The sequence below is a fragment of the Hydra vulgaris genome, chromosome 02 (assembly GCF_038396675.1).
Source record: "Hydra vulgaris chromosome 02, alternate assembly HydraT2T_AEP".
Taxonomy (NCBI): domain Eukaryota; kingdom Metazoa; phylum Cnidaria; class Hydrozoa; order Anthoathecata; family Hydridae; genus Hydra; species Hydra vulgaris.
Window position 1 is genome coordinate 41,554,482 of NC_088921.1, and position 19,545 is coordinate 41,574,026.

General features: G+C 27.0%; 1 protein-coding gene across 2 annotated transcripts in view; it reads right to left on the reverse strand.

The window, feature by feature from the left end:
* Positions 1 to 2,651: 2,651 nt before the first annotated feature.
* LOC100197762 (WD repeat-containing protein 5) overlaps positions 2,652 to 19,545 on the reverse strand; it is a 30,080-nt gene continuing 13,186 nt past the window's right edge. For both annotated transcript variants that reach the window (XM_065790954.1, XM_065790955.1), the window contains exons 4-12: positions 9,345 to 9,418; positions 7,967 to 8,056; positions 7,762 to 7,851; positions 7,400 to 7,586; positions 6,867 to 6,942; positions 3,670 to 3,703; positions 3,386 to 3,460; positions 3,193 to 3,280; positions 2,652 to 3,114 (exon numbers count right to left, since the gene is read on the reverse strand). In XM_065790954.1, the coding sequence (XP_065647026.1) occupies positions 3,014 to 3,114; positions 3,193 to 3,280; positions 3,386 to 3,460; positions 3,670 to 3,703; positions 6,867 to 6,942; positions 7,400 to 7,586; positions 7,762 to 7,851; positions 7,967 to 8,056; positions 9,345 to 9,418 (815 nt within the window). In that variant the 3' untranslated portion in view covers positions 2,652 to 3,013. The remainder of the gene's footprint in view (positions 3,115 to 3,192; positions 3,281 to 3,385; positions 3,461 to 3,669; positions 3,704 to 6,866; positions 6,943 to 7,399; positions 7,587 to 7,761; positions 7,852 to 7,966; positions 8,057 to 9,344; positions 9,419 to 19,545) is intronic.

Genomic DNA, 19,545 nt, shown 5'->3' on the forward strand with positions numbered 1-19,545 from the left:
TTTTCCTATCATAAGCAAGGTTTTTGAATCTTTAATTAACTAACACTTAATCTCTCATCTTGAATCTAATAACTTACTTTTTGATCATCAATATGGATTTCGATCTTCTCGTTCTACAACTGGTTTGCTAACAGTAATAACCGATAGGTTTTATCGTGCATTAGATAAAGATTAAAGCCATTGCTCTTGACATTTCTAAAGCTTTTGATAAAATTTGGCATGCTGGTCTTCTCCATAAACTTTCTTCTTACGGTGTATCTGGTAACATCTTTAAGATTATTGAATCCTTTTTTTCCAATCGTACTACAAAAGTTGTCCTCGTTAGACAGCACTCTTCTTTTTATTCTGTAACTTCGAGGGTTCCTCAAGGTTCAATCCTTGGCCCTATAATCTTTTTAATTTACATTACCGATCTTCCAGATATTCTCACAAAGGTGGCATTGTTTGCTGACGATACTACCATTTATTCTTGTCGCGATAAGAAGCCAACACTCTCTGATTGCTTGGAGGGGCATTTAAGCTTGAAAAGGATTCACTTCTGCTACAGCATTGGGCTCACAGTGGCTGATAAACTTTAATTCAGATAAAACTCATTTTTTTTTTAGCCAATCGTTCTTGCAATAATTTAGATCTTCCTATATTTATGAACAGTAATGTACTCGATGAGACATTTACTCTTCATCTTCTAGGATTGACTCTTATTTCTGATCTTTCTTAGAAACCATATATCAAATCCGTTAAAAAATCAGCATCTGCTAAGAGTGCATCTCTTTATCGTGCTCGACACTTTCTTACTCCGGATTCTATTCTCTATTTCTATAAGTCTCTAATCCGGCATTGTATGGAATACTGTTGCCATATCTGGGGCGGATCTTCTAATGCTGCCCTTTCTATTTTAGACTACGTGCAAAAACGCATTATAAGTTGGACCTGCTCTTGCAGCTAACCTCCAACCATTATCACATTGTCGTAATGTTGCTTCTCTTTCTCTTTTCTACAAATACTATAATGGGCACTGCTCTAAAAGAGCTAGCGTCTCCTGTACCATCTACTAAAATTTATTCTCGTGTTACTCGTCATTCGATTAAGTGTCATCCTTTTTCAGTGACTGTTCCTAATTGCTCTCAAAACTCTTATTCATCAAGTTTTTTTCCTCGAACATCAGCTCTTTGAAATTCGCTTCCTTTATCTTGCTTTCCTGATTCATATAATCTGCAATCCTTTAAGTTGTTTGTCAATCGTTATCTTACTCTACAATCTTCATATTTTATCTTCCAGTAACTTCCAACTCTAATTAGTGGTTGCTTGCAGCCTTTTTGGAAGCGAAGATGTTCAAAAAAAAAATGAAGCTTTTTTTTGAAACCCAAAGCTTGATAAACTAGTACGCTGCGTGGAAAAAAGGTTAAGCGTTGCACTTTGTTTGTTCTGAACGCTGTTCAAATCTACTCTACACCTTACTAACCTCTGGGTTGTGAGTCGAAAATTCTACTACAAGCCTACAACCACGTAATTATTATTGAATATTGAAGAAGAGCTGGCAAAATTGGTTGTTATATGAACATTATCTCTACAGAAGCTATTAACCCTGATGCACTCGAAATCTAGTGCAAGAAAACAGCCTGATTTCTTCAGTTTTATTCCATTTACTAAAAGCTCCAGGGTGTTTACTGATTATTAATTACTGATCCAAAAACACTGATCGCCTGAAATAAAAGCCATATTGACATGCTTTTCAAAATTTTTGAAAACTCTTTAGTCGGAAAATATCAATTATTTGTTTTAGAAAAAATAAACGCATGACCAGAAAAATACTAAAAAAATAATCAACGACTATAACTTATCCAGCTCTAAAAAAAATAGAACGTATACAAGTAATTCGTGGTAAAGACTCAATATGATAAATCGCTTATAAAGGAAGAAACCATATATTACTGGTTATTCTTTTTTCTGATTTTTTATATAAACATTTTTCTCTATTTTTTAAAAGATACCGGCCAAACATATCTAGCTAAAAACCTGGTTTAGTAGAGCTATAAACTTCAGACAAAACACGTTTTTTCTTCTGCGATTTAAGCACGACAATTTTTTCTAAAATTTAATCCAGTCCAGGAATAGGTTAATAAATTCTCCAAATTTAAAGCTTTGGAAAAATTAGTCCAATATATTGGCCGATTCAAAATTTATATAAAAATTCGGTTCCGCTCATAATACAGGCCGACCTTACAAGCATAAATGTGCTTAGAATTTTTTCAAGAATTCGATTACTATCAGCCAGGGAATTTTAAAATTTTTGTCATTTTGTGGCAACAGTTGCAGGTGCCATTTCATACACACACTAAAAAATTAAATTTTATTACAACTATTTATAAAAATTTAATTTAAAAATTATTAGGTAATTTTACAAAATATCAATAATTTATATAGAAAAAAATATATATTAGGGAGTTCACTTCCTAAGTTTCTTCAAATTTATCGAAATGTTTTTAACTGGTTGTCATAATATATTACAATTTTATAATTTGACATTGTAGTTAAAAAACTACTTCCACCCTTATCGATATTTTACCCACAAATGAAACCTTTGATTAAAAAAATATATTATAAGGAAGGAGTGTTTATAAGTAGTTAAAAGGAAAATAATACTAATAAGCTAAAAAAAAAACATATTCAGTTATTATTTAAATTACAGCGTCCATTTTCTGACAAAACTTCTTTTATTGAGAAACACATGACATCACCAAGCGCATAGTTGCACCCCTGTCAAATATCTCATCTAAAATCGGAATAATTTATTTAAAGTCTTTAGGTCTCTTTCATAAAAGAGCCTCATGAAGTCTTTCAGGAGTCCTCAAAAAGTCTTTTCTTTCTTGAATTAACATTTACATGATGGATACATAGAGTAATTAAGAATTATTTATACCAGTTTTCCCTATTAGTATGTATGTATATTTTTGTATTAATATCAAATAGCACAAGTAAACCCTCGCTGAAAATTTAATATTGAAAAGTTTCTTCAGGTGTCTGATTTCCAGATTTTAACAGTTTTATCATTTTCAAGAGAGCCAGAGGCAATAATGTTTTCTGTTGGATGACAAGCACAGCAGAGGACCACATCTTAATTCAAAAAATATAATAACTTTAAAACAATATATAAATAATTTTATGAAACAATTCATTCATATTAACAACTACCTGTGTGTCCCTCCAACGTTTGCACAACTTCTTTTGTTTGTAAATTCCATATATAAACGAGATTGTCTTCGGAACCCGAAATTATCCACTTTTTAAAAAAAACGAAATAATATTTTTAAAATAAACGAAAAAATAAAAAAACTAAATCTAATTAACTAAAGTTAATAAAAGAAAATTTAAAATGAAAATATACCTTTCCACCTGTCACTGAAAAATTTGCAAAAATACAATATTTATCATTCTTGTGGCCAGTGTACGTTTTTAGACACTAAAAACAAACAAAAAATACAATAATTATCATCTTTTGGTCAGTGCTTTTACAAAAACACTGACCAATCAAAATATTAAATTTTTCAGTAAATTTTTTATAATACTTAATATATTACACTGTTCTATTTAAATAATTCAATATTTCCTTCAAATTATATATGAGAAACTATTTAGAAAACAAGATATTATTAACTAAGTAATATTTACCTTTCCTTTGCTATAATCCCAAAGTTTCAATGTACTAAAAAGATTTTTAGTGGTTATAGTAATTAATAAAATCATTTAAGTATTGTTGCACAAATTAAAAAATTATACATCGTTACACAAAATTAAGGGTTGGATAATCGCAACACCAATATTGCAAAATTGCAAGATTATCGCATAAGTAAAACTTAAATAATATAAAATAAAAAACATAGGGATTCTCAAGTACTTAAAATTGGTATCGAAAAAAGGCCGTGTGAAATGATGCAAAGATTGATGATATTGTTGTGATATAAATCAATATAATTTGAAATACAAAAGCAAACGTTCCAAACTTATAACTTGAACCAAGGCTTTCTATCGCTTAAAACTTGTGCATCAAATGAATTTAAAATTTTATTGAAATTAAAGTATTAAAACTTTAGTAACTCGTAAAAATAAAAATGAATTTAAATATTTCATATTAGTTTAGCTGATAGAGTTTTGAACAAATTTTTAACAGATTTATGTCACAATTTAAAATCTTTTTTAAATCAATGATGACAATGATGACAAAATGTTATCTTGACAATGCAAGATGACATTTTTGATTTATCAGCATCAAAAAAACAAGTGCGATATAATTTTTTCAATATAAATCAATATTGCTATCGCTATCAGTATACTCCGATTATCCCACCTTTGCACAAAATAAAAATCGTGCATCGTTATACAAAATAACAAATCATACATTGTTAAACAAAATAACAAATCATACCTTGTTACACAAATCATAACACAATCATTACATTGTTACACAAATCATTACACAAATTAAAAAACCATACATTGTTACACAAAATAAAAAATCGTACATTGTTACACAAAATAACAAATCATACATTGTTAAACAAAATAACAAATCATACATTGTTACACAAAATAACAAATCATACATTGTTACACAAATCATTACACAATCATTACATTGTTACACAAATCATTACACAAAATAAAAAACCATACATTGTTACAAAGAATGTCTTGTTACACCTGTTTTTTTTTTTAATTTAAACATTCTATGAGGGAAGTGGTGGCTTAACCACCCCTGTAACGTTTGGATTGATGTTAAATGAAAATAAAAACGATAATAAAAATGTGTTTTTAACAGTTTAATTCAATTATCACATTAATAAGCGTTGAATTGCAACAATTAAGAAAAAAATAAAACAGGTTTTGAAAATGTTATTACACAAAAATTACACTTAGTAAAAAAAACAGTTGTGACCACATTGTGAGGCACAACCGCACTCTCACAAAAGTTGTTGGAGTACACTTTCCGTGTATATTTTCTTTACAATTGTCACAGCTCAGTCTATCTGCTGATTTTGTTGCACGTTTGCACTGTGAAAACTATCACCAGATAAATATAAAAAAAAAAAAAAAATTATACTCTTAGCTTTATATTTTACCCAGAGTTTTTAGAAAGAATACAGTTGCCTATTTATAGGCTATGTTGATATCAAAAATAGTTTTCATTTGATGAAATAACGCTGATAACACATATCTTTAATACTAAAATCAAATATTGCTTAATCCAAAAAAGAAAAGTCTTGAAAAATATGATGTAAATGTAATATTTTTATCAAAATAAGCAATACTATGTACAATTCTCAGAAACGCAACAGGCACTTTTATTTACATAAACAAAATGAGGTTAACGTTAGTTTTACTAGCGCAAGGTATGTTTGTTGCCATATTAGATATTTTTCATAAGGAAATGTTAAAAAACTGTTGTGCCTCCATATATGGTTATGCTACCACTTTACCTGTTTTTATTTTCTCACCAAAAAGTTCCATAGATTTTATAGGATTTTGGGAAAGAAAAAAAAAAGATAACTATGATAAACAAATAGGCGTCAAACTTTTTTCTCCTTTGAAATCAAATATAGAACTTTTTGATTTAAGTAATTTCAAATAGATAACTTTATATTAAAATCAAATCAAAAGCTTAACTAAACTATATTTTTAAAAGTCAATTTTCTATTATTTTTTTATTTATTAATGATTTAGTACATATAAAAATTTAGGTTTTAAAAAATAGTAAATTGTTTCTAATTTTTCTCATTAACATAATTAATCAATAAGCAAAATAAAAATTGTTCTATTAAGGCTGTTAAATTATATATAAAAGTTTTTCAAATCTTTTCTTTCAAAATTATTTTATTAAATAAAAATAACACGTAGTTCCATGGATTTTGATTTTGATTTCAAAATAAAAAAGCTCCTTTTTTTAATTTTTAAAAAACTTGATTTTTTTTCCAAAAATCTAAAACATTTGAAAACCTTTTTTTAACTTAAAATGTTTTGTATCCAACAGGTCTATGGAGTCGGAGTTGCAACATTTTTAGCAGAGTCAGAACCGCTAAACAAAACCGTGACTCCAACTTCAATAGTAAAACTTCTTGGTATTGCACATGCATGTACAAAATATTTAAGAATTTTTCATACATTTGGCAAAAAAAAAAAAAAAAAAATTTAAGTATTGCGTAATACTTTTTAAAGAATCCAAAGAATTTTTCAAAAATTTTGCTTTGGAGTCGGAGTCAGACTCTGAAAATTTAAACGATTTGAGTTGGAGTTTGTACTTTTTTTATGACTCCGCTTCCCTGGTATCCAATCATCACCTACTATAAATACACAGCCAAATATCTTGCTTTGTAAAGCAAAAATTTAAAGAGTAACTTTTTGACTTCTCTTTTTTTGTTCATTCTCAAATGTCTTTTAAATATTTATAAAATAATCAATACCTGTCCTTTAGTTTCTTATAAACCTGGTTATAAAAAGCAAAAGAACCAAATCAATTTTGTTTCAAGAAAACATTTACTTTTTGGATTTCTAGAAAATAATCATTTGCTTAAATATCTCTGAAAAACAGTTTTAACCACCATAAGCGTAACCAATCATAATACTATGTTTTAATCACAGTAAATTTAATCAACCATAATACTAGAAATTTTTTTTTAAAGAAAAGCAAGTTATCTTTCCGTTTAGATGAAGCACACCATGATTCAACTATTTTATTTTATAATTTATAAAACAAATTTTCCTTATATTTTTTTTTCAATTTAGATTTCAAAAATAAAATAAAATAAAAACACAAACACCTCTAAAATAAAATTTAACATAATGGAATTTTATTTTATATAAAAATTATTTACTTGTCTAATGTAGCTGCAAGAATATATTTTCCATTTGGGGAAAAACGCACAAATGAAACTGGAGGATTTTCATCATCTATAAAGAATACACAAATATATTTGTTTGTTTTAGTTAAGGAGCTAAGAAAATTAATTTATCGCAGAGCACAGGGAAAATGATTTTAACATGGAGCACACAGAGAGAAAATGATTTTATCAGAGCACACAGGAAAATTGATGAAGTTGTTCTGAAGTTAAAGGGAGGGAAACTGATGAAGTTGTTTCCCCTTTCCATTCTAATAGAATATGTTTTTAGGATTGAAGAAGTTTAAACTCCAAGTCTGCCTGCCTTCTATATCTACCTGAGCCTTGCCTTCTATATCTACCTGAGCAACAGTTTTAAAACTTGTATAATTTATAAAAGATTAAAATGAATAATCAATTATGTGAATTTTATCTATAAAAAAATTGTATTGAACAAATAAAACCCAAGGATAATTTTCTAAATACTATTTAAAATCACATTTTAAATATCAGACTAAAAAAAATGTTACCTATTAAAGTCTTTAAACACTGTCCTGATGCTGTATCCCAAATTCTGCATAATCCATCATAGCTACTTGAAACAATTAATGCACCATCTCTGTTAAAATCAACTGCTGATACAGGATCTGAATGAGCAGGAAGTGTTTTAAGACATTTTCCTGTTTTTACATCCCATATTCGTACACTTTCATCAAACTGAAGAGAAAAAAAAATTTTACATCCCATATTTGTACACTTTCATCTAACTGAAGAAATTTTTTTTTTTAAAGCAACATTTTTTTTAAAGCAACATTTTTTTAAAGCAACAAATTTTTTTTTTTAATATCTAGAAAATAGAAAAACAAAAGTTGTGTAATAAAGAAAATCTTACAGAACCAGATACAATAAGATTTGATTGAGGGTTAAAGTTGCAACAAAACACATAATTACTGTGACCTTTTAATGTTTTTAAACATTTACCCTAAAAAAATTAATTTTTATGATGTTTTTACCTTGAAAATCTTTTTGTATATTACTCATAAAAAATAATTCTTAGTTAAAAAACTTTATTATAAACTAATAAAAATCAAACTTACAGTAATTAAAGCCCATATTTTTAATGTTTTATCATCTGAAGCTGATACAAGCAATTTTGAGTCTGAAGACCATGCACAGTCAGATATACCCTAAATATTTTGTATTTTATTTTACTGTTTTTATTCTTTACTTTTTGATGCTATGTTAAAATAACATTACAAAATTATAAATACATACTAAAAAACATATTTAAAAAATATCTAGGGGATCATCCATAAATTATGCAATGCTAGGTAGTAGGAGATCTTAAGCTCTTTTACACAGCGAGTTTCATTAACCTTAATGCGCTATTTTGATTTAACTTAAGGCTCTGTGAGGGAAAACTTTTGATCTTTTTTGTTTTTCTTATTAGTGAAATTTAGCGTTGCATAATTTATAGACGATCCTTAGTCAAAAATATGTAATACACTTGAAATTTATTTCAGTCATAAACACTTTTAAACAATATCATAAAATATTAAAAAGTTAATAAACAAAACCTTTTTTACTTAAGATAAAAATATTGTTCTTTTCTATTAAACAAGCAAATTATTTTTTAAGAGAAATTATCATTCTAAGGACATCAAATTAAAATTGTGGCAATGCTTTAAAGAATATAGACCCACAACAGTAATCATTGATTGTTTAAGTTTATGTATGAAATGTTTTAAAAGGTGCAACAAATAATGCATAATGCAATGACCATGAGGATTAACTTTTAAACAAAAAAAATTAGCAGGTGGTTTTTAAACTATTTGATACAAAGACACAGGATACTCTTTCTTTTGTTTTTTGTTAATTCACCTCCTCAAGGCCGAGAAGGCCACTACAGATGAGGAGGCTACTTATAACTCTGAAACATGAACCTTGACGAACAAGGCTGCTGTGCGGAGAAACGAGTTGAGCATGGTACTATCAGGGATGTGGTGGGGATCGAATTTGGAATCTCTTGCTTATGAAGCAAGCGCTCTACCACTACACCACTACTGCATGAAAAACTAGTTGATTTTTTTAAACTAGTTTAAAAAAATGTGTTTATTATTTTACAATAAAATAAAAAAACAAAACAAATGGTAAAAGAATAAATAAATAAAACTAAATAAATAGTAAAATAATAAATAAATAAAACAAAATAAATAGTAAAAGAATAAATAGATACAACTAAATAAATAGTAAAAGAATAAAGGACTCATTTGAATTCAAAAGTTTTACTTGTATACTATTAATGTTTAATAAAATTTTAAAACATTTTTCAAGCACTTTTTGGCATTCATCATTTTGGTTCTAAATATTTATATAAATATTTATATTTATATATTTATATAAATCATTAAAATTTAAACCAATATTCTTTAAAAACTATGGTAACTACTTTATCAAATTATCTAAGTAACTTACCAGTTTATGCCCTGCAATTGTTTTTTCAAATTTACCATCATATGCACCCCATATTTTAATAAGTTTATCTGCAGCTAAAATAAAATTAAAAAAAAACATAAAGAACGTTTAAAAAATAATTTTTCTGCATAGTTCAAAATTTTTTTAATGCCCTAAGATTTTAAAGATTTTTATGCAAACATTAAGTTTTTATGCAAACATTTAGTTTTTATGCAAACATTAAATCTGGTACTAAGATAATTAGGCTAATTGAGATATATCAACACATTAAAAAGAAGTATAGGTTATATAACTTTAAGGAAAAAAGGATAAAAATACAACTAATAAAGAAAAATACAACTAATAATGGAAAATTATTTTTTGCAGTTATAAATCTTTATTATACTTCGATTCTCAAATCTAACAATTAATTTACTTTGAAAAGCGCATACTGAAAATAGAGAAATAAAAACCAAATAAATCAAATTCTAAATAATAATCATGTTATTACAAAACTATGTTATAGCACAAATGTAAAATTTCAGTTGCCTCTTGGGTTGATAGTTCATAGCATCTACCTGCAATCAGCATTCAACTTTAAAAGACAAAACTATGCATAAAATGTGCCATTGGAGCAAATATGTTTATTATATAAAAATATGTGGCTAACTAAAAGTTTTTGAGAAAAAATATTGCTTCATGAACATTTTCTTAATTTTCTTCAGATACTTCAACAATATTTTCCCAAAATTATTTTGCATCATAAACACATTCCACACAAACTTTTGGTGAAAGAAAGTATTTATGTTTAGGTTTGTATAAACATTGTCAAATAATATTCTTCTCATCTGTAAAGCAGTTAGAGATTTTAGTATAAACAATGTTTCTTGTTCCATGAATTGCTGAATATAACTTTTTTCCAATTTAAAATTGATACAATGTAATATAATTGTATAAAACGGATAGAAAATGTCTTTCATGTCTATACATGTCATACATTTTCTTATGAGCTTGTTCATGGTAACATTAGGTATCTTATGAGCTTGTTCATGGTAACATTAGGTATCTTATGAGTTTGTTCATGGTAACATTAGGTATCTTATGAGCTTGTTCATGGTAACATTAGGTATCTTATGAGCTTGTTCATGGTAACATTAGGTATCTTATGAGTTTGTTCATGGTAACATTAGGTATCTTATGAGTTTGTTCATGGTAACATTAGGTATCTTATGAGCTTGTTCATGGTAACATTAGGTATCTTATGAGTTTGTTCATGGTAACATTAGGTATCTTATGAGCTTGTTCATGGTAACATTAGGTATCTTATGAGCTTGTTCATGGTAACATTAGGTATCTTATGAGCTTGTTCATGGTAACATTAGGTATCTTATGAGCTTGTTCATGGTAACATTAGGTATCTTATGAGTTTGTTCATGGTAACATTAGGTATCTTATGAGCTTGTTCATGGTAACATTAGGTATCTTATGAGTTTGTTCATGGTAACATTAGGTATCTTATGAGCTTGTTCATGGTAACATTAGGTCTTTTATGTGTTTTAAAACAACTAACAAAGATTCAGAAAATGATTTCTGGATCTACTCTTTTAAACAAAACCAAATGCCAAATTTCAACAATTTAAGTATATACTATGGTTGTATGCAAAATCGGTAGAAAAACATTTCATGTCAATTGAAGCAACTTTTTATAGTGTTGAAAAATATTACATGTCAATTGAAGCAACTTCTCATATTCAATTGAAATCACAAGTTTAGCTAATAGTAGTAGTATCAGCTGTATAAGCACTATATGTATGCCCATAAATTTTAAAGATAATACTTTAGGAAAACCTTATGAAAACAAGTTATTAAAATTTTTTAGATTTTTATCGCTATGTAATGGGTGTAAAATATTTATTAGCTGTTTTACAAAACTAAAGTTTCTGGAAATAAGCAAATTGATTTGAATTCAAGCAAACTGTTGGAGAATCTAGTGACTGTCATTTATACATGCAAATTGCATACACTAACAAAGTATTAGATAAAAAACTAATGTAATAACTTAATTGGAAAGAGTTATTTACAAAATTAAAGGAATCTAGGATGTTACACCTTGCAAGACAAAATAATATCAAGTTTTTGCCAACTTTATCAAAAACTCCAGTTATTTATTTGGGCGTGTTCTTCATATATTAAAAAAATTGACAAAAAAAAAGTATTTGTGGTGCAAAGCAGATGTTGTTAGAGTAGCTAAACTTAGAGCCATAACAATAAAACACATTTGCAAAGGTAAATATATATATATATATATATATATATATATATATATATATATATATATATCAGGCCTCGTTAAGCAGCGCTACACAGCTAGCATAGATTAAATGCAAAAGAAAATAATAAACTTTTTTTCTTTAAAAGGAAGAAGTGTTTTTGTTTAAAAGAATTCTTTTCACAAATGTATTTAAAATTGAAATAAATTGTGATAAACAAACAAAAGATTATGTTAAGTATAAGATTGTTTTAAGAAATAAGGAAATGAAATCTTTTTCTAATACCGAATTTAGATTTCATCAGTACTTTTTGGTTATATCAGATTAAATGATTTTTTACATGGTTTAAAATTAAATTAAATTTAAACATGGTACTTTAAAATACGCTAATAATACAATTTAACTTTAACGATGTAAATATCAAAAAGCTGTTTTAAAATTACATTTATTAGTGCTGCGCGTTTTCATTGCACAATAAAATCTCATAACAAGGCCTGATTTAATTTTTGATGCAGTGCTATAACATGTTTACAAGGAGTTTAAATTACTTTTTTCATCAAAATTTTTTCTAAATTATAAGGAAATTTCTGTTTTCACTTTTTTGATATCACACAATCTGTTAATTATATAAAGCTGATGTAACCATTATAAAATATTATTTTTCTAAATATAATTTTTTGCAAAATAAAACTTTTAAATATAAACGAAGATATTGCAAGAGCTTCATTCAGAGCTTCAAGTGTAAATACTTGTAATAATTAAGTTAAAAAAAAACTTCTATAGATATAACTATGCTAGGGGTTGTCCATAAATTACATCACGCTTTAGGGGGGGAGGGGGCGGAGAAAGGGAGGGAGGGCGCAGGTAGTGGTTTTGTGATGACTCATACAGAACCTGTTACTAAAGAGTTACAATGTGAAATTAATAGTAGAGTTATATCCATATAAGTCTTTTTTTTTTAATTATAAAAAAAAAATTATTTACATATGTCAATTAAAGTTTGTAACAATTATTATTTTTTCCTTTTTTTTTTTGATCAATCATTATAACAAAACAAACAAAAAAATTAAAATATTAAAAGTGGCGCTAATATAAAACAAAATTTAACTATTTTTTAGCCAATATTTTTTTGTTTTGTTTTTAATTTTTTTTTTTAAATTTGGTAATTATTTTTGTTATTGTTTGTTATAAGAAATTGTCTAAATAAATATTCTTGCACTTGCAAGAGATAAAGAAAAGTTTTTTTAAAATTAAATTTCATTAATGATTTCTTTTTTTTACATGTCATACAACCTCTTTTTTTACTCTTTTGCTGAAAAAGTATTTGATTTGTTTGATGGAAAAGTAAAGTTAATAAAAATAAAATATTTATTGTTTTTTCTTAACTTATTACATTTGCATAGAGCGCTGATATCAAATGTAACTGTCAATCAAACTTTTTTATGTAATCGTCATTCAAACTTCATAAGCAGATTTTATAAAGTTAATTACTTCTTTTAACTTACTGCTTAAACAATATCTTCAGACTTGTTTAAATATTAAAAAATGATAAAAGTGGTTTAACTAAAATGGCTTACTTAAATGTTAACAGGCTTACATTAAATGGCTAAGATTTGTACATAAATGGCACACCTTACATGGCTTACTGCTTACATTAAATGGCTAAGATTTGTACATAAATTGTACATAAATGCCACTCCATAAGTACCCTTTGTCTCACCTGAAATCACTGAAATCAAATTTTTCACTTACTAATAAATTAGTAGATAATTAAAATGAAAATTATATTAGAGTTTGCAAATAACTAAAAAAAAAAATGCTGATATTTCTGGTATCAATATGATTTGTGAACATATTGATACCAAAAAGTCTGGCATAAAAAACATATAAAATAATTTGTTTGCACTGTGAAGCATGCAAGAGAAAATATAATGGTTTGGGGTAATTTAAAAAGAGTGGAAAAATTGAGTTATTGATAACACAATGGATTCTTCAATGTATCTTGATATTGTTAAAGCCAACTCACAACTATCTACCGCAAAAATAAAAAAATGGGAAACAATATCATATTCCAATGGGATAATCCAAAACATACTGCATTTCTCAAACATATATATATATATATATATATATATAAATATATATATATATATATATATATATATATATATATATATATATATATATATATATATATATATATATATAGTTCTATAGTTTGCTGCATTTGGGAAGCACGGAAGGAAAAAAGTGATTCTTACGCCAACACATACGTCACTTTTAATTACTTTTGACTTTTGTCCAACATTTGCGTGTTAGACGAAAAGTCAAAACCATTAATTTAATTACAAATTAATCATTTTTTTAAAAAACCACAAAAACGCAAATTTAATTGACTAGAATGTTTTTAAAAACATTCTGAATGTTTTTAACAATATAAACAATGTTTTTATTTTTATTTTTTTTATTAAAATGTTTTCATTTTTAATTTTTTTAATAAAATGTTTTTTATTTTCATTTTTTTTACTGTAAATCATGCGCGGAGTGTTGCTACATCAACTATCTTATAGCCTGACTCGCTAGGGAGTGCTGCTACATTGACTGACAAGTAGCCTGACTTGCAAGGGAGTGCTGCTATATCGACTGACAAATAGCCTGGCTCGCAACGGAGTGCTGCTACATCTACTATCTTTTAGCCTGACCCACAAGGGAGTGCTGCTACATTGACTGAGGGTTTGGTTGGGGCAGGCAGTCTATCAATTAATAAAAATTCCGGTCTTGCATTTTAGTTTTTACTTTTTGTCAACAAAATATGGAAAAAACTTTCAGACAACATATAAGAGTTCTATATATATATATATATATATATATATATATATATATATATATATATATATATATATATATATATATATATATATAAATATATATATTTATATATATTTTAAAACCCTTAGATGTTGTCCGAAAGTTTTTTCCATATTTTGTTGACAAAAAGTAAAAATTAAAATGCAAGACCGGAAATTTTTTTTTTAATAATGATAGACTGCCTGCCCCAACCAAACCCTCAGTCGATGTAGCAGCACTCCCTTGCGGGTCAGGCTATTTGTCAGTCGATGTAGCAGCACTCCCTTGCGAGTCAGGCTATTTGTCAGTCGATGTAGCAGCACTCCCTTGCGAGTCAGGCTAGAAGATAGTCGATGTAGCAACACTCCGCGCATGATTTACAGTAAAAAAAATAAAAATAAAAACATTTTATTAAAAAAAATTAAAATAAAAACATTGTTTTTATTGTTAAAAACATTCAAAATGTTTTAAAAACATTCAGAATGTTTTAAAAACATTCTGGTCAATTAAATTTGCGTTTTTGTGGTTTTTTTAAAAAACGATTAATTTGTAATTAAATTAATGGTTTTTACTTTCGTCCAACACGGAAATGTTGGACGAAAGTTAAAAGTAATTAAAAGTGACGTATATGTTGGCGTAAGAATCACTTTTTTCCTTCCGCTCTTCCCAAAGCCAACAAACTATAGATCTATATATATATATATATATATATATATATATATATATATATATATATATATATATATATATATATATATATATATATATATATATATATATATATATATATACATATATATATACACATATATTCCTTAATGTTTTGGAATGGCTACATTATGTATACATTTTTTGAACAGAAATATTGGTGACCAAAAAAAGAGGGTTTGACAAATAATCAGGATGTTTTTGGAAAATGTATATACTAAGTGTTTCACAGGACACAAGACATGCATGTCATTATATGACCAGACAAGTTACTTTTTGCTTTGACAATTTGACCGTGGCTATTTCAAAAAACATTTTAAAAACGCGCTGAATAAAAAATATTTTGAATTATACCTTAAGTGAAATAAATTACATTAAAACTTCTTAACAAACGTTTTTATATTAGCGAAACGCTTTTAAATAAAGTAACAATTTACTGATTTTTTTTTTTAAGTATAATTGGCAGTTGTATATATTTTTTTATTTTATGATATATAAATCATTTAAGTGTGCATTTTTTATAATTAACTTTATTAAAAAATAAAAAAATTATTTCATTTTTATAAATGATGACTCAAATCTTTTGAACAAATTTTAATATAAGAATAATACATTTATTTATATATATACATACATATATATATACATACATACATACATACATACATACATACATATATATATATATATATATATATATATATATATATATATATATATATATATATATATATATATATATATATATATATATATATATATATATGTATATATATATGAAGACCTCAGTGATAAAACTGGCGTTGTCACATTTAAAAAGTATTGAGAAAGTATTTGTTGATCATTAATAAATGTCTTTATTTAAAGCAAAGAAAAAAATTAATTTTTGTATAAAAAATTACAAAATGTTTTGTTTTGAATAAATTTTAAATAAAATAATTATAATATAAATTTTTTTAAATTCCTTAGTTTCATTTGCTTTAAATAAAGACTTTTATTAATGATCAATAAATACTTTCTCAATACTTTTTAAATGTGACAACGCCGGTTTTTCCACTGAGGTCTTCATATATATACAGGCCTTGTTAAGAAGCGTTACGCAGCTCGCATTTTGCTTGCGAAAAGGCGATTTGCCTACGCATTCAGCAGTTTTGCGCTACGCAAAAATTTATATCTTTAAGAATATTTAAATTATCTTTTGATTGTCGTTAACGTGACGTTTATTCAGAGGAAATAAAGTCGTAAGTAAAAGCATTTAACCGCATTTGTAAACTAATAGATTTTTTGTTAAAGAAACAGTTTGTTAAATAATTTTTTTGTTGTTGTTAAAAATTAGTTGAAAAAAAATTAAGTGTTTTAAGTTTTATCTTAAGGAATTAAATATATAAATTTCTTTTAAATATAAAATTTATTTTTAGTCATAATAGTTTAAAAAATGTACGATTTATTTTGATGTAAATGTTTTATTAATAAGATATTTTGTTTATTGTTAATTCAATAACGTAAAGTTTTAATGTCGTTCGTTTAATTTATGAAAATAAATTATGATCACGAATATGTTATCGGTAACTGATAAACAACAAAAAAAAACTCTTTCTTGTTTAAAAACATTAAAATGAGTTCACATATTAAATATGAAAAAATTTATTAACAGTTAATAAAATAACCAAAAACCAACTGTAAAATCATAAGAAAATAAACAAACATTATTTTACGTTTCATGAAAAAAATATTTTTTTCAAAATAAAATTTAGATCATATTTGAAAGAAATAATAAAAATGATTTTTTAAATGAGAACTTAGATTTATTTGTAACTTTTGTTATAGTGAGAAAAAAAAAAACTGTTTGTATGATTTTTAACGCGTTAATAAAATAACTTTAATTACAATGCAGTACTTGAAAAGACGCGAGTGACGCAATATAACTTCTAACGATGCAAAATATATTTGATGAGTTGAGTTACTTAGAAATACGTTACGCGTTTTCGCTACGCAGCGAAATCTCGTAACAAGGCCTGTATATATATATATATATATATATATATATATATATATATATATATTAGGGCGACAAAAAAAAATCAAAGTGCTGGAAATTGAACTCTCAACCCTTTATTGTGTTCTTTTTAACTAAAAAATATACTGTGCAAAATATTATTAGGATATTTTCATATCTAGAGGTTGCTCAATGAGCTTGATATTATCAGATTTAAGGGTCAACGTAAAGTAAAAATGAATATACTTTTTTATTTTTTTCATTACTACAAAATTTAATTATTTTATTCAAGTTTAGTGTTATTTAAATGATTTTAATCAATGTTTGATTCAGGTTGTTCACTTGTTTTTATTAATGCGTTAACAATTGTAGACTTTCGCATATCTGGAATTTGACGTCGATGTTCTTCCACAATTTGTAAAATATATTGCAATTGAGTTTTATCTTTTGTCAAGATTTTTGTGTAATCTGAAACCAGTTTCACTGCTCGTTCAGCTGTGTCATTCACAACTTTCATAGAATTAACAATTTTATGTGCATCCTGGTATTCCGTTATTGTACTCCATTTGTCTGGGCAATGTTTCTTCATAAATGCCCAATTTATTCCAAGCAATTCAAATAGATATTTTGATCTATTTGTTACAAAGTCATCTAAGTTCATGCTTACAATTTTATCCATTAATCCTTTACCTTCAACCCTTTTTATCTGGGTTTTATTGGCTGGCTTTTCAAGCACAATCAATATTTTTTCTTTAGTTTGGTTATCAACATCATTACTGAAAAAAGAGAGACTCACAAGGTCTTCAGTTAAATACCATAAATGTCCTGCAATGGCTTTTATGGCAGATTCAGCTACTTCTTTGTCAAATATTTTGAATTTATTCAATTTCCTAATCACTGTCAGGTCATTGTGAGGAGCAGATGAAGAAATGGGAGCCTGAAAGCAATGTTCCATGTAAATCAATATTGAAAAAATATTAGAAAGAAGATTTTTCTCTTGATTTTTTGTTAAATAAAATTGATGTCGCAACAAGTAGATTTTAATAGAATACAGTGCTTTTGCCATCCATCGTGCTTGGTGCATAGCACCAGGAGAACGAAAAGTTATTCCCTTTTAGCCTGGAGGAGTTTTTCCTAAAAAAATTATTGCTAGTTGCAAAAACTCATTGTAATCGTTGCGATGTTGTTTTGATCCTTGCATCATAATTACAGTAAATTCTATAGCTGATGGTACAAGTGAGCCATATACTTTGAGATCTGCATCAGTTAAGAGCCATGATTTAGAATTAAGTTTACTCCACTGATCACGAAATTGTTGAAACAACTTAACCTCTGGACCAGAAAATGTTCCAAAACAAGTTTTGTAAACATGGGATAAAATCACTTCATGAATATGGTGTCGACAGGCTGTGTATAATAAAGACTTTCCAATTAATTTTTCCAGCAAGGTACAAGCACCTGAATGTATACCTGTGTTGCTTGAAGTAGTATCAAAACAGAGCGCCACAATTCTGTCATATGAAATGTTCCAATCTTTTTAAGCTTGTTCTGTTGCATAACTCATTTGTTCACCAGTGCCTCTATCCAGTTTTGGGACTGACAACAGTTTTTCTACATCATATCCTGTCACTAATATGGGCAGTCGATCCACTTCATTTCTGCTTGTCAAATCGGATAACAATTTTCCATCCCAATGTACAGTTAATGGAATCTGTGGTTTGAACTCTAAAATAATTCTTTTTGCAACTTCTTTACAATTTTCAATACGTGCACATCGAAGAGATTCATATGATGTAGATAAATGTTCAATATTGGCACCTAACCCTTGACAAACTGTAGACAAAACCAAGGAACCAGAACGATTGGGAATTTTCAAACGATCAAGAGCTGAACAAAATGCTGGAGTAATCACTTTCTTTTTTTCTGTTTTTTCACTCTTTTTCAGTTTCTTTGCTGATGATGGAATAAAGTCATCTACTTCATTATCTGTACCCTGAGAGGAGTCTGATTCTGTCAAAACTAGGTCTGTGACTGTTGAACACATTCCTTCTTTTTTTTTCTTTTTAACTCTTTTGTTTCTCTTTCTTCATTTGTTTTTTTTCTGTTTAAAATACGCTGTTCTTGTTTGAATAATTCACAATCAACTGAACTCATATAGCCTTTTCTTCCTTCTCTTTGTAGTGTAAGAAAGGTCTTGTCTTCTTCTATTGTCACTAATTTTAAAGCATCTTCATGAGCAATATCAAATAGTTCTTCAATTTCTTGAGAAAAAATTTCCACATTTCTTTGCTGAGTTTCTGTTTTTCTGTCTTTATTCTTTTTCAGCTTTCTGTATTTCTCAACAAGTTTTTCAACATGTGTTATAACATGATAACGTTGTTTTGTTGGAATTCTAGCTCTT